At 39.0% G+C, this 16398-nt stretch overlaps 2 protein-coding genes across 2 annotated transcripts in view; one reads left to right on the top strand and one right to left on the bottom strand.

The window, feature by feature from the left end:
* Positions 1–2478, top strand: part of SUPT16H (SPT16 homolog, facilitates chromatin remodeling subunit) — a 34436-nt gene extending 31958 nt beyond the window's left edge. The window contains exons 24-26 of the mRNA XM_007180512.3: positions 150–279; positions 412–489; positions 1159–2478. Of these exons, the coding sequence (XP_007180574.2) occupies positions 150–279; positions 412–489; positions 1159–1304 (354 nt within the window). The 3' untranslated portion in view covers positions 1305–2478. The remainder of the gene's footprint in view (positions 1–149; positions 280–411; positions 490–1158) is intronic.
* Positions 2479–2587: 109 nt separating this feature from the next.
* The window catches only part of RPGRIP1 (RPGR interacting protein 1), a 92267-nt gene continuing 78456 nt past the window's right edge, over positions 2588–16398 (bottom strand). Inside the window, 4 exon segments of the mRNA XM_057544544.1 lie at positions 2588–2865; positions 3935–4065; positions 6714–6798; positions 9824–10016. Of these exon segments, the coding sequence (XP_057400527.1) occupies positions 2753–2865; positions 3935–4065; positions 6714–6798; positions 9824–10016 (522 nt within the window). The 3' untranslated portion in view covers positions 2588–2752.

Genomic DNA, 16398 nt, shown 5'->3' with positions numbered 1-16398 from the left:
TGTTTTTGTTACATTTTTTCATGTAAAATAGAAATAATGCTGGTGTGCTAAGAGGGTTGAATTAATTCATTAAGTTAATAAAGTAAATGTTTAAAAAAAAAGAAGGAAAACACCCAGTGTATAGTATTATGCTCTCTCTAATTCACCAGGGGAGTGATGCTGAGGAAGGGGATTCTGAGTCTGAAATCGAAGATGAGACTTTTAATCCTTCAGAGGATGACTACGAGGAAGAGGAGGAGGACAGTGATGAAGATTACTCCTCAGAAGCTGAAGAATCAGGTTGGTCTTCATAGGAAAACGTGTTCATGACTTCTTAACCTGATGTCATTTCTGGAGGCTTTAGAAGGGAAGAATTTTATCATTCCGTTCCATTCCTGTCTAATAAATCATGCTTAATCAATGTTATTCCAGATTATTCCAAGGAATCATTGGGCAGTGAAGAAGAGAGTGGAAAGGATTGGGATGAACTGGAGGAAGAAGCCCGAAAAGGTAGATTCGTTGTTGTTGTTTTATTTTTTTTGAGGCACGGGTTTCAATATTTTGAGATATTATGTGCCTAATAAGAGTAACATAAGAACCATATAAAAGTGACGTGGGGCCACAGCTACAACTTCATTGACCAGAGAAGAAGACGCGGTCTGCAGTGTGTCCATACTCTCCAGGTGGCACAACGCTGCCGACTTGGATGCTTTTTTCATCTGCTCAACCCCCCGGTGGGCCCTTAGCCATGATAGTCTTGTAAGGCTCCAAAATTAGGCTGTTTGGTCTCCAAATCTAAGTCCTATAATAGTCTAGCTTTCTGGGCCTCTTCCAGGTTAGGAATGTTTTTGTAGTACTAGTTTTAATTACTCTGAAACCAAATGCCAAATGTAAATGAAAGATGAAAAGGAAAGTACTCTACTGTATCCCAAGCATTGTGACAGGTCCTTTGCATAGATTACCTTTAATCCTAAAACAGTTTTCCATTTTATAAATAAACCAAGGCTCAGAAAGGTTAAGTACTTGCCCAAGATCATACAACTAGTAAGCAGCTGAGTGAAGATTAAAACTTAAGTCTGACTCCAAAGTACCTTCTCTGTACTATTTCATGCTGTGTCCAACAGTGTTAGATACCTAAAGCTAACATCTAGCCAACTAGTGCCACGTTCTTCTGTTTAGCCGACCGTGAAAGTCGCTATGAGGAGGAAGAGGAACAGAGTCGAAGTATGAGCCGGAAGAGGAAGGCATCTGTGCACAGTTCAGGCCGAGGCTCTAACCGAGGTTCCAGACACAGCTCTGCGCCTCCCAAGAAAAAGAGGAAGTAACTTCGGAACTTTGGCCCTCAGCTCCATTCTTCCTTCAGCCAATCCCTGAAAATTTTACATGACATAGAAACTGTATTTTTCCTTTTTTTCTTTTGAAGTTTTGCCATTTGTGTTTATGGGTTTAGGGGGCCATTTGTGCGGACCAATCTACCTGGGGAGTTACAGGCCCACCAGGACGCGTGCCAGTGGCCCCATCCAGATGGCAAGGGAGGAGGTGTTCCCGAAGAAGGGCAGAGGCTTCCGCTGTTAATAAATACCGTTTTGTTCCTCTCTCTTCCTGTCACCTTCTGCCAGGACATCGTTGGCTTCTGACATCTTATTCTTTGATGTCTCAAAGCTGTATTTCCAAGACGTTGGTACAAGGTGACCCTTAACTAGCTGTACCATGGTTCTTGACCAGCAGATTCAATCCTCCATCCTACCCTACTGCCATGATCTTCCTCACATCTCTTTTAAGTTCCATCTTTGCAGTACTCAAGAAAAGGTTCTTGGAATTTGCTAATGGTGTAAACCATACAACTTGAGCTAGTGAGTCTGATCAGGCTGGTACCTCCATCTGAGTTCTCCTGCTTTCTTGCCTCATGCAGATTCTGAGGTATTTCTGCTGCCTTGGAAGACATAAGAAGCAGTGATACTCCCTGGCTCGGTTTCATCTTTACAAATTCACACATGGTACAATGGTAGAAGCAGAATTACCACTGTTTTTTTTCTGATATATGAGGAAAAATGGGTGTGTCTCATGTACTGCTTCTAGTGAAAATCTAGAAGGAGGCTCAAAGGAGTCAACATTTAGATCTGGAAGGGGTAAGTCATGCCTTGGGCCTAGAATACCCTGATGAGAAAAGAGAAGAGGAAGAGAGGCCACATCTACAACACAGCCTCTCATCACTGCTGCTCCTTATTTTTACTTGTCTCGCATTGTCCTGTATTTATCACAATTTCTGTTGAACAGCTTTTTAAGTATTTGGGGAGTTTATCTTGCCATCCTCTCCCTCCTGGTTCTCTCTGCACCCACCTGCCCCACTGCAGTTCCTTCTGTGTTCTGTGACTTTAAGAGAAGAGGGGGGGAGGGGTCTCGGATTTTGTTTGTTTGTTTGTTATTTTCTCCTTAGCAGTAGGACTTGATATTTTCAATTTTGGAAGAACTAAAAGATAATAAACTGTGGTTTTTTTTGTTGTTGTTGTTTTGTTTTTGTAAATTCACCTTCTGTAACAGTTCTTTTGCAGTTCCTGAAAGCAAGCCTGCTTCTCGCCTGGAAAAGTACTAAGCCATTAGAGAATAATTCCCTTTATCCAGCTAATATCAGAAAGAAACTGTCATCATTCTAAGCTTTCATCATTAGCTTGAGACATCATAGTAAACCAAATTCATGGTAGAACAAGTTACTTTATAAGAGACTTTTTACTATGGTTCCCTCAGGGTTTAGAATGGAATAGCACTTGTCCCATCACAGAAACAAGTCTTCAGTCATCTCCTTGTAAATAGCATGGAGGGCGGCAGCAGCTTGAAGGGACACCTTCAGCCTTCCTATGGGGGTAGCCTGACCTTCAGGGCTAACAACTGTTGGGAAAGGAAAAAGAAACATGTCAGACAGCAGTGTCGTTCATGGAAAAACAAACACTTAAATACCTGTTATTTTCCACATTAAGTGCTGGGGATACTAAATAAAGTTATACCTCATATTTTAGTGGGACTTAATCTGGTGGAAGACGATGGAAAACACACAGTCATTACAGTATAGTATGGTAGGTGCTGTGATGAAAACTCTAGGTGCTTTGTGAACACACAGAAGTGGCACCCAATCCAGAATGAAGAATCGGAAAAGGCTTTCTGGAGACAATCCATTAGTCTTCAAAAAGTAAAAGATACTCTAAGCACGTAGAGCATGTGCCGAGATAATGAGGACAAGTTTGGAAAACTGTAAGAAGTGGCAGAAATGAAGCTGTATTGATAAGCAGGAGCCAGAGCATAACAAGCCATTTGTTTTGTAAGGAATGTGGTTTTAACTGAAGGTATTAGAAATTACAGTTTTTTATTTGGGTTCTAGAAAAGTGGGTCCATTCTTTGGGGAATATATTCCAAGGGGGCACAAGTAGATCAGGGAAGGTAGTTACGAGGCTGTTGAGTGAGTAATTCAGGAGAGAAAAGAAGGGTTCTGAAGTTTAACAGAGGAGGTGGAGACAGATTCAGAACACTTAAGAGGTAAAATTAATAGGATTTTATGATTGAAATGTTGGGAGTGAAGAGGTTAGAATCAAGCATGACCATTCTGGGTGGGTAAGAGGAAACAAGGTACACAGTTTTCAGAACAGAGTCAATAAGGGCAGTGAGAAAGTCTGATGTTTAAATTTGAAATCAAAACAATGTGTCTTTTCAAAATTTCCATGTCTCAAACACTAGCGAGTCATAATATATTCTAGTTGTCAGGAGGTATGTGGGCTAAGATACACAACTGATTACATTCATGCTTGATCTAGAAATAAATATAGCTCTAGGGATTTCAATCCAGATTGTCTCATCAACTTTGTACTGGTAATTAGGTATTAAAGGTAAAACAAAATGTATTCACTATTAGGATGATTTCCTTAGACGTAAGTGGAACAGAGGAGCACAAAAACGTCTCACTCACTGTCTAGCTCTTGCTCTAGGATGTCTCTTCCCGATTCCAGGATCTGCCACAGTTCCAGATATGCGTAGCCTACTTCTTGACATTCTTCCTTTTCCTCATCCATAGGATCACTTACTACCGTAAACTTTAAACTAAAGGGGGGGAAAAATCCATTTAACTCAGTACTGCTGATACCCTTAGGCTTTAAAAAAAAAAAAGGATAAAAGTAATCATAAATTACACATTGTATTCCCTGAATCACTTCTCCCTTTCCTCCATTTTACAAGACTACAACAGCACAAGACTGAGAAATCGTTTTAATTTAAAGTAACAGGTCTGGAAGGAACTAAGACTTGAGGTAAAGTAGTTGATCAAGTTGTCTCAGAACTGTTGAGATATAATTCCTTTTAAGATGGTTTACAGTTTTGCTGAAAGATTTGAAATGGGCAGTGGAGGTGTTGAACAAAAATCAAGATTATGGAAGTTAGAAGAGGTTTTACATTTCTAAATAAAAGTGTTATACCAAGCCTGAGCAGAGTAAAGGAAACAGAAGGAATACAGAATTGCAAAATGAATATAAAAAGTGTATTCCTTAGAGTTGTAAGTCTTGGAAGATGATACTGTAAAGAACACAGCACGGTTCCTCCTAAGCAGTGAGCAGTTAACAGCAATTACAGGACCCACCTCAGATACCAAAATCCACCAATGCTCAAGTCCCTTATATAAAATGGTGTAGGATTTGCATATATAATATACTTTAAATCACCTCTAGATTACTTATAATACCTAATACAGTGTAGTGTAAATGCTATATAAATAGTTGTAAATACAACGTAAATGTTACATAAATAGTTGCCAGTACATGGCAAAGTTAAATTTTGCTTTTTGGAACTTCCTAGAATTGTTTTTTCAAATATTTTTCATCCACCGTTAGTTGAATCCATGGATGCGGGGGGAATCTGCAGATACAGAAGGCTGACTATTATTACCTTGACTTAGTCTAGCAAAGAATGATATTGAATTCCAGAAACTGATACCTATTAAATTTTTTGAGGTAAAGTTTACATAACATAAATTTACTATTTTAACCATTGTAAGGTGTACAATTCAGTGTTTCTTAGTATAATCACAATGTTGTGCAACCATCACCACTATCTAATTTCAGATCACATTCATCACCACAAAAAGAAATCTATACCCATTAAGCAGTCACTCCCCACTCTTCTCTCCCTCAGTCCTGGTGACCACTAATCTACTTTCTGTCTCTCTGGATTTGCCTATTCTGGACATTTCATATTCCTATTAATTTTTTGAAAGCTAACATTGGTGGCTAATAGAAAGTTCTAAGGGAGCAAGAATAGGACCAAAAATCCAAGCGTTTTAAGTCACAGCTAAACACGATTAAGCTGAAAAGAAGAAATCCTGAAAGTGATGCATTCACAGTCATTAAGCAATATGCGTTTGTGATTATGTTTCTGTATCCGTACTGAGAACTTCAACAAAGCAAAGGGATAATGCTGACTCCTCCACCCATTTTCCCAGAAAACGTATGGTAACTCACATCACCACATCACGTGCACAATACCAAGTGCTTTAGGTAAACTATGTTATTTCAGTATCATCCTCACCAGAGCCTTGAAGTTAAATAATACCTCAAACATCACAGAGCTAGTAAGTGGAAGTGTCAGGATTCAGAACCAAGTCTGTGTGATTACAAAGGCAATGTTCTACCTGCTATATCATACAGGCAAAAAGAAAATCAAAGGTAAAATCAGTTGAAATCAAACTGAGTAGAAGATCACAAAAAGAAAAGAAAAAGATCACCACTGTAAAGGAATAAAGGAAGAGAGAGTTGTAGGAATGCTGAGAGGAGAAAAGAAAAAGCTAAATTTAACATTAATGCAAAAGAGAAACGACCAAATCTCTTTCCATTTCCAAAAGTTACCAGTAAGCTTATATCTGTTTAAGTCCACCGTGATACTGAAGTCAGATTCACGGTTTATTTCAACTGGCTCCTTTTTCAGTCCTTCTTAGGATTAACTGGAGACAAAGTAAATGCAAATTAAATAAATTTATTGGGCTGTTAGAAAAGTAATGGATTAGAACACCAGTCCCATACTACTTCTTAACCCACACACATGAAAAGGAGGTAGGGTTGCCAGGTTTTGCCAAAAGCAAATAAAAGAAAACCCAGATGTCCACTTAAATTTGATTTTCAAAATTCAGCTAAACGAGAAATTTTTTAGTCTATATATATATCCCATGCATTTCATCTGGAACCTCTAAAAGGAGGGCTCCTCAGATTATATGAATAATGACAATTGGCTTTCCTAAAACTTAGAGTAGACCCAGAATTTACTTCAAAGTATTCCTGTAGAGAAATCATTTTTAAGTCAAAAATAAAATTGCTATTATAAAGGCATAATATTCGGTAAGCTAGCAATGGTATGGTACTATGTTTGAGAGAAATGAATCAAATTATCCTAGAGTGTCAAGGCGTTTTGTCCTTTCCGTAGGGGGCACTAAGTATTCAAGTAAATTGCTGCCTCAAAAAAAAAAAAAAAAAGCACTTATCAGGGGCTGGCATGGGTGAGAAATGAACTAATCCTGTGAGATGATATAATGCATCAGGTAGTTAGTCACAAACATAAATTAGACTCAAGTAGATGGGAAATTCATTAGGAGTATATTAATATGAAAGAAGTTATTAAAATATTCCATATCACCACAAAGCCAAACTCAAACTCCTAAATTCCTGTGTGACTCCTCCTGTCTTTCAAAGTGGGAAGCAGGTGCTTACTGTCCTTGCTCAGGATCTTGTCCAGTCAGCATGGTGAACAGAAACTGCCTTCGATCTTTCTGCTCCACTGGGTCCAGGTCTATCACTGTATTAAGGGTTAAGTGGGAAAAAAGCAAAGAATCATATACTGTTGCTATTTGGGCACTAAAACTTTCATAAATGGTATGTGTAAAACATTGATATAAAGCAGACATTGGCAAAACTGGGCCCATGAGCCAGCTACCTGTTTTCATGAAGTTTTATTGAACACAGCCATCTGTTTACATACTATCTGTGGTGGCTTTCCAACTACAATGATAGAGTTGAAGAGTTGTGACAGAGACTGGCCCACAAAGCCTAAAACGTTTACTATGTGGCCCTTTAAGAAAATGTTTCGACCACTGATATAAAAGAAGCCTTACATTCTGTGTTGGAAGCTGTCCTGCCAAATGCCAGGATAAACGTGCTCCCACCACTACCCAACTGGAAGAATTCTAGGAGACTGATTTTTTTTTTTTTCAGGCCGCCTAGAGATTTGGGTTTTGAGGTAGGTTCAACTCAAGGTCTCAACATCCATTCCCCTCTTCCTCTTCATTTCTACATGGGATTGTTGCAGACTCAAATAAATTAGCCTATGTTTTCCAGCCTCTATTTTAGCTAGGTTTGGCCACGTGATTGAGTTCTGCCCACCGTGGTGTGTGAAACTGGGAGGTAGCCTTCCTTTCTGCAGCTGCTATTAAGGACCGTGAGGCAACTGAAAGGATGGAAGACAGGTACGAGGGGGACAGGAAGGCAAGATGGGAGTTTGGATCCCTGATCCCGATCACGTGGCCTCAGCCCTGGACTGCCGCCCTTGAGCTCACTTTACACAAGTGAGGGAAAAACTTCTATCTCCTATGATGTAAGGACAGGATATACTATTTTAAAGGGTGGGGGGGTGAGTTGGGGGTGTGGAATAGAGAACAAGAAACAGCTTTTAGAAATTTAAAATAAATACCTAGTCAATGACTGGAAGATAAAATTAAGGAAATCACCCCTTCCAAAAAAAAATAGAAAGAAAAAAACAGAGGTAGAATTATAGGAGAAAAGTGATAAAATTAGAGGATCAATTTGGAAGATCCAAAATTCTACTAAGAAAATGAGAAAATGTAGGGGGAAAAAGTTATCAAAGGAATGCAATAAAATTTCCCAGAACTAAAAGCCATGAGCTTCCAAGATTTAAAGAGCCCACTGAATGGCCGGAACAATTAAAGAAAATATATGCACATTATTCTGAAATTTAAGAACACTAAAAATGAAGAAAAAATGTTAAAGTCCTCTGGGGAGGTAGAGGGTAGTCTTCATACAAGCGTTAGACTCCAGGCCTGGACCTAGAAGACCATGGACCAACTGCTTTGACATTCTGAATGAAAAATGTTTTCAACATAGATTTTTATACTTGGTCTAATTATCAATCAAATATATGGGCAGAATTTTCATGCATGACTATCTCAAAATATTTACTTCCAGTGTATTCTTTCTTTAAAAGCTACTAGAAAATATGATCCATTAAAATATAATAAATCAGAGGGTGACACATGACCCAGGAGATAAAAAATCCAGTATAAAATAGAATTAAATTAAACTCTCCAAATGGCAGCAGTGGGATAATAGCTGAACAGTGGGCTGAAGAGGAACAAGAAGATAAAGAGAGATCTTCAGGAAAAAAAAAAAAGATAAATTATTTGACAGGTTTGATTATTTGAAAATTTAAAAGGCTTCTGGAGAATGTAGAAAGAAATCCCAACAGGTATAATGAAAATAAAGCAAATGAAAAATTGAGACAAACAAAATATAAACAAGAAAGAGATTATAATCATGGTGTACCACTTGGCCCTGCAAGACTGTTTACACATCCATAATAATAGAAACAATTATGATTAATTAAAAATTAAATTTAAATTATGATCCAACTATATGGGAGCATGGGTGTGATACAAGAGAGATAAGTTTTATTTGCCAAGATAGGAAGTCAACAGATAATGTCTGAATCAGGAAATGAATTAGTGAATCAGGAAATTGCAATAGAATCATTTCTCAGAAACATGGGGTTAAATAACAGAAGAAATAGCAGAAAAAGTGAAAAGTGGTGTGGTGGACTGAGGGGGGTGGTCAGGGAGGGGTGAGGGGGAGTGATTTGCAGAGAAAGAGTGGAGCAAAGGACTACTTTATTTATTTATTTATTTTTTTTTCAATTAATTGCAGGCTTTTTTTTTTTTTTTTTTTTTTTTAAAGTTTTTTTACTTGATTTTATTTATTTATTTTTGGCTGTGTTGGGTCTTCGGTTCGTGCGAGGGCTTTCTCCAGTTGCGGCAAGCGGGGGCCACTCTTCATCGCGGTGCGGGGACCGCTCTTCATCGCGGTGCGCGGGCCTTTCTCTATCGCGGCCCCTCCCGTCGCGGGGCACAGGCTCCAGACGCGCAGGCTCAGCAATTGTGGCTCACGGGCCCAGCTGCTCCGTGGCATGTGGGATCTTCCCAGACCAGGGCTCGAACCCGTGTCCCCTGCATTAGCAGGCAGATTCTCAACCACTGCGCCACCAGGGAAGCCCAGGACTACTTTATTTTAATCAAAAATCTTTTTAGGGCTTCCCTGGTGGCGCAGTGGTTAAGAATCCGCCTCCCAATGCAAGGGACACGGGTTCGAGCCCTGGTCCCGGAAGATCCCACATGCCGTGGAGCAGCTGGGCCCGTGAGCCACAATTACTGAGCCTGCGCGTCTGGAGCCTGTGCTCCGCAACAAGAGAGGCCGCGATAGTGAGAGGCCCGCGCACTGCGATGAAGAGTGGCCCCCACTTGCTGCAACTAGAGAAAGCCCTTGAACAGAAACGAAGACCCAACACAGCCATAAATAAATAAATAAATAAAATTTAAAAGAGATAAGCAAAACATTCTCTCTATAAATTTGATCTTTAAAAAACAAATCTTTTTAAGCCTATTTGATATTTTAAAACCATATGTATATATTACTTTGATAAATAAAAGAAAATAAAACAGCAGGGTCCACCCCAACAGAAGTCCAGAGTAGCTCGGACCCCTCAGGCTAAATGGCTGTCAGCCTCCTCTCCTGGCTGTTCAGCAGGGATGCCTCACCCTTGCTAAAGTGGAAGTGGATCTCTTCTCCTGCTCTCGGTTTCCTCAGGGACACTGGAGTCTCCGTCTCCGACAAGGGTAGACCGTAGAACTTGTATTCCACATACACCTGTTTTACATTCTCATCACACATCACTTCAGCCTCTGGGTGGAATGCCAGGGAGATGATTTCAATGCACATCTTCTCTGAACCCTGACAAGGAAAATATTCATTTCCTATAGGTTAGAGATGCCAGTGTTTATACTCCATCTAATTAACATATTACTCTCTAGGGATCAATCACAGGCATATTCCACCTAACATATTACTCCTTGAGAATCAATTTATAGGTACCTTAAACTGGCACCAAGAGACCACCTGACTGAACTGCCACCACTAACCATGGGCAATTTGTAAAGAGAATCCAGTTCCTCTATCTCCCAGTCCAGTGAATCAGTTCTCCAGATCAGCCTTTCTCAGCCATCGCCACATACAGAAAGAATCAAGAAACTTTCTGAACAGATCGTTTTCTTAAACTTTCTCCATGAAAACCAATCCATCTTTTTCCTGCAGTTAGGTCCTAAGAGACCTGTCAACTGAGTAGTTGTTTTAGCCACTAAAGCAAAGAGCTGCCCAGTGCTCCCTGTGTCCCAACCGACCCCCACCAAGTACATGCCACGGAGCAGGCCATTAGACCACCCTGCCCCCTCACGGCAACTCCAATTCTTTGAGCTCTGCTTCAGAGTTGCTGCTACGGCCACCATCCCCTCTTTTGACGTCCCTGTGTCCACTTTCACATTAGAGATACCAGGAGGAGGGCTGACATCATGATAGTTTCAAGAAATAAACTGAGGTCAACATTAAGTCCCCCACCTTCTACAGTGTAGCAGCAAGTCAGTGTCGTGACACTAGTAAGGAGTCAGTCCAGGGTGGCCCTATAGCCACAGTTCTCCCTTTCATCTGTGAGTGCCCTTGGGGCTGCTTCTCTCCTCCAGGTCGCCAGGCCAATGTCCTCACTTCTCCAAATCTGCCCCCCACCACCCATCTTTTCTTCTCTTAGGAAGCAAGCAGAGCTCCTGTGCCTTCTCCTAGGAAGTTCAGTGGGCAATATTTCTCAACAAATCTGCATCAAAATAATCTGGGTGCTTCTTAAAAATAAAGACACTTGATGTTTCCCTCTCAGTCCCCACGCAACTCTCCAACACTTATCATGAAAACCACTGACTCTAAACAGTGTTTCCCAAAATGTGAATTTTGACATTTATGGGTCAGCTTAGTGGGATTCACTAGTTAATTAATTAATTGATTGATTTATTGGCCGTGCTGCGCAGCTTGCGGAATCTTAGTTCCCCAACCGGCGAATGAACCTGGGCCCTGAGCAGTGAAAGTGCGCAGTCCTAACCACTGGACTGCTAGGGAATTCTTTTTTTTTTTGAAATGAAATAATAAAATAGGATAGGATGGAATGGAATAGGAGAGAAAATATGACAGTGCTTGGCAAATGATAAAGGTAAGCCTTGTTTCTTGAAACTTCTGCTTAGATATGATTATACTGAGCACAATGTAGAAACATATTTCTTACAGCAACTGTCATTAAAAAAAAAGTGTAAAAGCCAATCATATCACATTGTCTGGGTGGCTCCTGGCAATCTGTGTTTAACTTTTAAATTCGTAGGTATAATTTACATACAGTAAAATGGAAAACCTTGGGTATGCAGTTGAGACAAATGTATACAAGTGTGTAATCAACACCCTATTTAAGAAGACACTTCCATCACCCTAGAAAGTTATCTTATGCTGCTGTTGCAATTATCTTTAAGTTGCAAACCCTATGCTGTAGTCTCAATAAAAGTTAAGCAGAATTTCTCACAGTGTGTCTGAGGAAGGTGTTTTACAAATGAATGGTTCTGTGAGAAAATAAATTTTGGAAAATCAAGATTAACAAAGCTATCAGCTTTCTTTAACTGGCCTTAAAGACTTTAATATGCTAATACACATTGGAGCACTTATAGAGAATGATACAGAGGTAGTTTTCTCCAAACATATTTGACTACACAATCCTTTTTCACCCCCTGGACCATGGCTGGGTTTAATTTTCCATGGAATACACTCTGCAAAACCCTGAGGTCTGGGAAAATAAGAGAAAGGTGTTTGTAGTCATTTAAGTGCCTGAATGATGCCCAGTTCCACCTTATCAAAACAAACAAACAAACAAACTTCTATGCTTAATGGGGATGAACATTTATAGTTAAAAGAAAAGAAAAAAAAGAACAACTACCAGACTAGTGACTTTCAAACTGTAAGATTCAGCATATGTGTATCTGTATATATGTATAAAAAAAAAAACACTTATATAAATGTTCCCTGAAACAATGCTTAACCTTACTATATGTAATACAGACTATTATTTTGTATTCAATTCTATCTCAGTTCATTCCCCACTAAGGGATGCCAACTCATAGCTGGAAAACATTGCACCACAGTTATGCTATATGACATGATAGCCGTTAGCCACATGTGGCTGTTGAGCACTTGAAATGTGGCTAATCTGAATTGGGATGTGCTGTCAGTGTAAAATTCACACAGGATTTTGAAGACTTTGCATTAAAAAAAATATAAGATACCTCAATTTTTGTATACTGATTTCATGTTGAAATGATAATGCCTTGGATATATTAGGTTAAATAAAATACACTATTGAAATTAATTTTACTTGCTTCTTTTTACACTTTTAATGTGGACACTAGAAAGTTTTAAATTACATTGGTGGCTCACATTATAATTCTGTTGGACAGCACTTCACAGACTGTAAGCTCCATGAGTTCTAGAACCACAAGTCTGTTTTGCTAACCCCTTTAGTCACAGCATCTAGCATACCACTAATTTGTTTTGTTACCTCTCCATGTCACCTAGATGTAAATTTTTAAAAATTACTTTTGACTCTTTCCCTCACAGTCACTCTCATTCCATTAAATTGAGGGTGTTGGGGGAAAAGTGTTCATAACACTATGAGAGAAAAAGGTCACTACAGGGTGAGTATAAATTAGTATAATTTGGGGGATGATAATGTAGTGGTATCCATCAAAATTTCAAGAGTACATTCCTTTTAAAATCAGCAGTTCCACTTCTAGGAATCTATCCCACAAAGACATTTGCCAAGAACACAAAGATACACATGAACAAGGGTGTTATACTGTGGCATTATTTTCCCCCCTTTTCCCTCTGTTATTGTAGATACCTGGTTGTACAGAAACAAAAGTGACAAGGTCCTGGTGTAGTCGGTCTGTACACATATCAGAGGACAAATTCTGCAAAAGCTAGGTATGGTCATCAAACGTTTGCTCTTCTCAAGGCTCATCTGCAAAGTCTGGCTATGAAATTTTACTGTGGAATCTCCTCTCTTCCCCCAGCTTTACTGAGATATAACTGATATATAATGTTCCCTTGCTTTCCTGTACCTTAGATGAACCGAACTATTTGCTACCCCAGGGCTTTTACATTTGCCATCTCCTCTGCCTCAGATAACTAACCCCCAGGGCTTCCCTTCTCATTCTTCAGATTTCAGTTGAAATGTCCTCTCCTCAGAGAAGTCTTTCCTTACCACCTTACCTAACTCAACCCCTCCCATTACTAACTATTATATCACCCTATTTGTTTTCTTTGTAGTATTTAGAATCAGCAAGTATCTATTTGTTTGTTCAGTGATTTATATCTGTTTGCATTCAGTAGAAAGATTCAAGAGGGAAGGGACCAAGTCTGTCTTATTCACCATTTTGTATCCACAGAGCCTGGCAAATAATAAGACAGGTAACTCCATAATTACTTGTTGAAGGAGCAAACAACTCACGTGGGTACTGTGAGGATTTAGTGAGTTAATGAATATCACGCACATAGCATAAAAGCTCAATCAGCATTGCCCACTGAGGTCTAAATAAAAGGTCATATTATTTTAATGGAATACTAATAAGCAGTTAAGCAGAATGAACTAGAAAAAACTAAATATATCGACATGGATGGAATCCCAAAACATTACTGATTGAAAAATACTTGCCACTAAGAGCTGGTTCCTTGAAAAGATAAACAAAATTGATAAACATTGATGTAAACAGGACATCAAAATCACAACATATAGGGGAGGGGAGTATAAAAATGTAGATCTTTAAGAATGTGTTTGAACTTGTATGACTATCTTGTAGTTTAAAGCAAGTATAGTTATGGGTCAAGATACTTGAAAAACAGGACAACCACAAATCAAAAACATACAATGGATTAAAAAAAAAATGGAACTCAAGAGTATTACAAAAGAAAACAAACAACAAAAGGAAAAACAAAAAGAAGAAGAAATGAACAAAGAGAAACAAAATCAACTGGAAAACAAAGTTTAAAATGGCAATGAGTAAATACCTATCAATAATTACATTAAATGTCAAAGGACTAAATCCGCCAATCACAGAGTGGCAGGTTGGATTAAAAACAAAACAAAAAAAATCAAGAACCTACAATATGCTGCTTAGAAGAAACGCACATCAGGATGAAAGACACACACAGACTGAAAGTGAGAGGATGGAGAAAAGATTGCATGCAAATGGAAACAAGACAGTGGGGGGTAGCGATACTCATATCAGACAAAACAAACTTTAAAACAAAGTCCAGGACTTCCCTCGTGGCTCAGTGGTTAAGAATCTGCCTGCCAATGCAGGGGACACAGGTTCAAGCCCTGGTCCAGGAAGATCCCACGTGCTATGGAGCAATTAAGCCTGTGCACCACAACTACTGAGCCTACTCTATAGAGCCTGCAAGCCACAACTACTGAGTCCGCGTGCTGCAACTACTGAAACCCGCACGCCTAGAGCCCATGCTCCACAACAAGAGAAGCCACCGCAATAAGAAGCCCGCGGACCGCAACAAAGAGGAGCCCCCGCTTGCTGCAACTAGAGAAAGCCCGTGCACAGCAGCAAAGACCCAATGCAGCCATAAATAAATAAAGTAATTAATTAATTTAAAAAACAAAGTCCATAAAGAAAGACATAGAAGGACATTATATAATAATAAAGGTATCAATACAAGAAGAGGATATGACACTTATTAACATTTATGTGCCCAATATAAGGGCACCTAAATATATAAAACAAATACTAACAGACATAAAGGGAGACACGGACAGGAATACAATAATAGTAGGAGACTTTAACACCCCACTGGTATCAAAAGACAGATCATCCAGACAAAAAATCAATAAGGCAACAGAGGTCCTAAGTGACACAATAGACCAGTTGGACTTAATTGATAATGTACAGGACACTACAGCCAAAAAAGTTAGAATACACATTCTTTTCAAGCGTGCATGGAACATTATCTAGGATAGAACACATATTAGGTCACAAAACAAGCCTCAACAAATTTAAGAGGATAAAAATTATTTCAAGCATATTTTCTGACCACAAGGGTATAAAACTAGAAATCAACCACGGAAGGAAAAACGGGAAAAGAATGAACACAAGGAGACTAAACAACACGCTACTAAAAAACCAATGGGTCAACAGTGAAATCAAAGAAGAAATCAGAAAATACCTCAAGACAAACAACAACCTTACACAAACACAACCTTACAAAAATCTATGGGATGAAGCAAGAGCAGTTCTAAGAGGAAAGTTCGTAGTAATACAGGCCTTCCACAATAAACAAGAAAAATCTCAAATAAACAACCTAATGTACCACCTAAATGAATTAGACAAAGAAGAAGAAACACAACCTAAAGTCAGCAAAAGGAAGGAAATAATAAAGATCAGAGAGGAAATAAAATACAGATAAAAAATAAAATAAAAAAAACCAAGAGCTGGTTTCTTGAAAAGATAATCAAAACTGACAAACCTATGGCCAGGCTCACCAAGAAGAAAGGAACCAAATAAACAGAATAAGAAATGAGACTGGAGACATAACAACTAATAGCACAGAAATACAAAATATTCTAAGAGACTACTATAAATAGTTGTATGCCAACAAACTGGACAACCTAGAAGAAATGGACAAGTTTCTAGAAACATACAGCCTGATAATATATGTATACATATAGCTGATTCATTTTGTTGTACAGCAGAAACTAAAACATTATAAAGCAATTATACTCCAAAAAAGATATAAAAATAAATAAATAAATAAATAAATAAATAATAAAAATGAAAAAAACACATAAAAATCAAAACTTTTATTTCATGCTGGAGCCATCAATGAAGCAAACCTAGGGGCAGAGTAAAGATCCGGGTTATAGCAACCTACTGGTTTGTGGTAGTCACCTCTAAGATGGTCCCCAATGATCCTCAACTCCTACATACCCTCCTACATTGAATAAGACTGACCTTGCTACAAACAGGATACTGTGGAAAGGAAGGAGTGTGACTCCTAAAGCTGGATTGGCAAAGACGTTGTGACTTCTGCCTTGCTTGCTCTTGGAGCTTTCACTCTGACTGAAGCCAGCTGCTGTGTCATGAGGACACTCAAGTAGCCCATGGAGAGGGAGGCTCAAAAGGTGATGAACTGAGGCCGCCTACCAACAACTAGCACCATGTGAGGGCACCATCTTGGAAGTGGATCCTCC

Source organism: Balaenoptera acutorostrata, chromosome 3 (genome assembly GCF_949987535.1).
Source record: "Balaenoptera acutorostrata chromosome 3, mBalAcu1.1, whole genome shotgun sequence".
NCBI lineage: Eukaryota > Metazoa > Chordata > Mammalia > Artiodactyla > Balaenopteridae > Balaenoptera > Balaenoptera acutorostrata.
The sequence above is the reverse complement of the archived record's forward strand: the minus strand, read 5'-3'. Positions and strand labels throughout refer to the sequence as shown.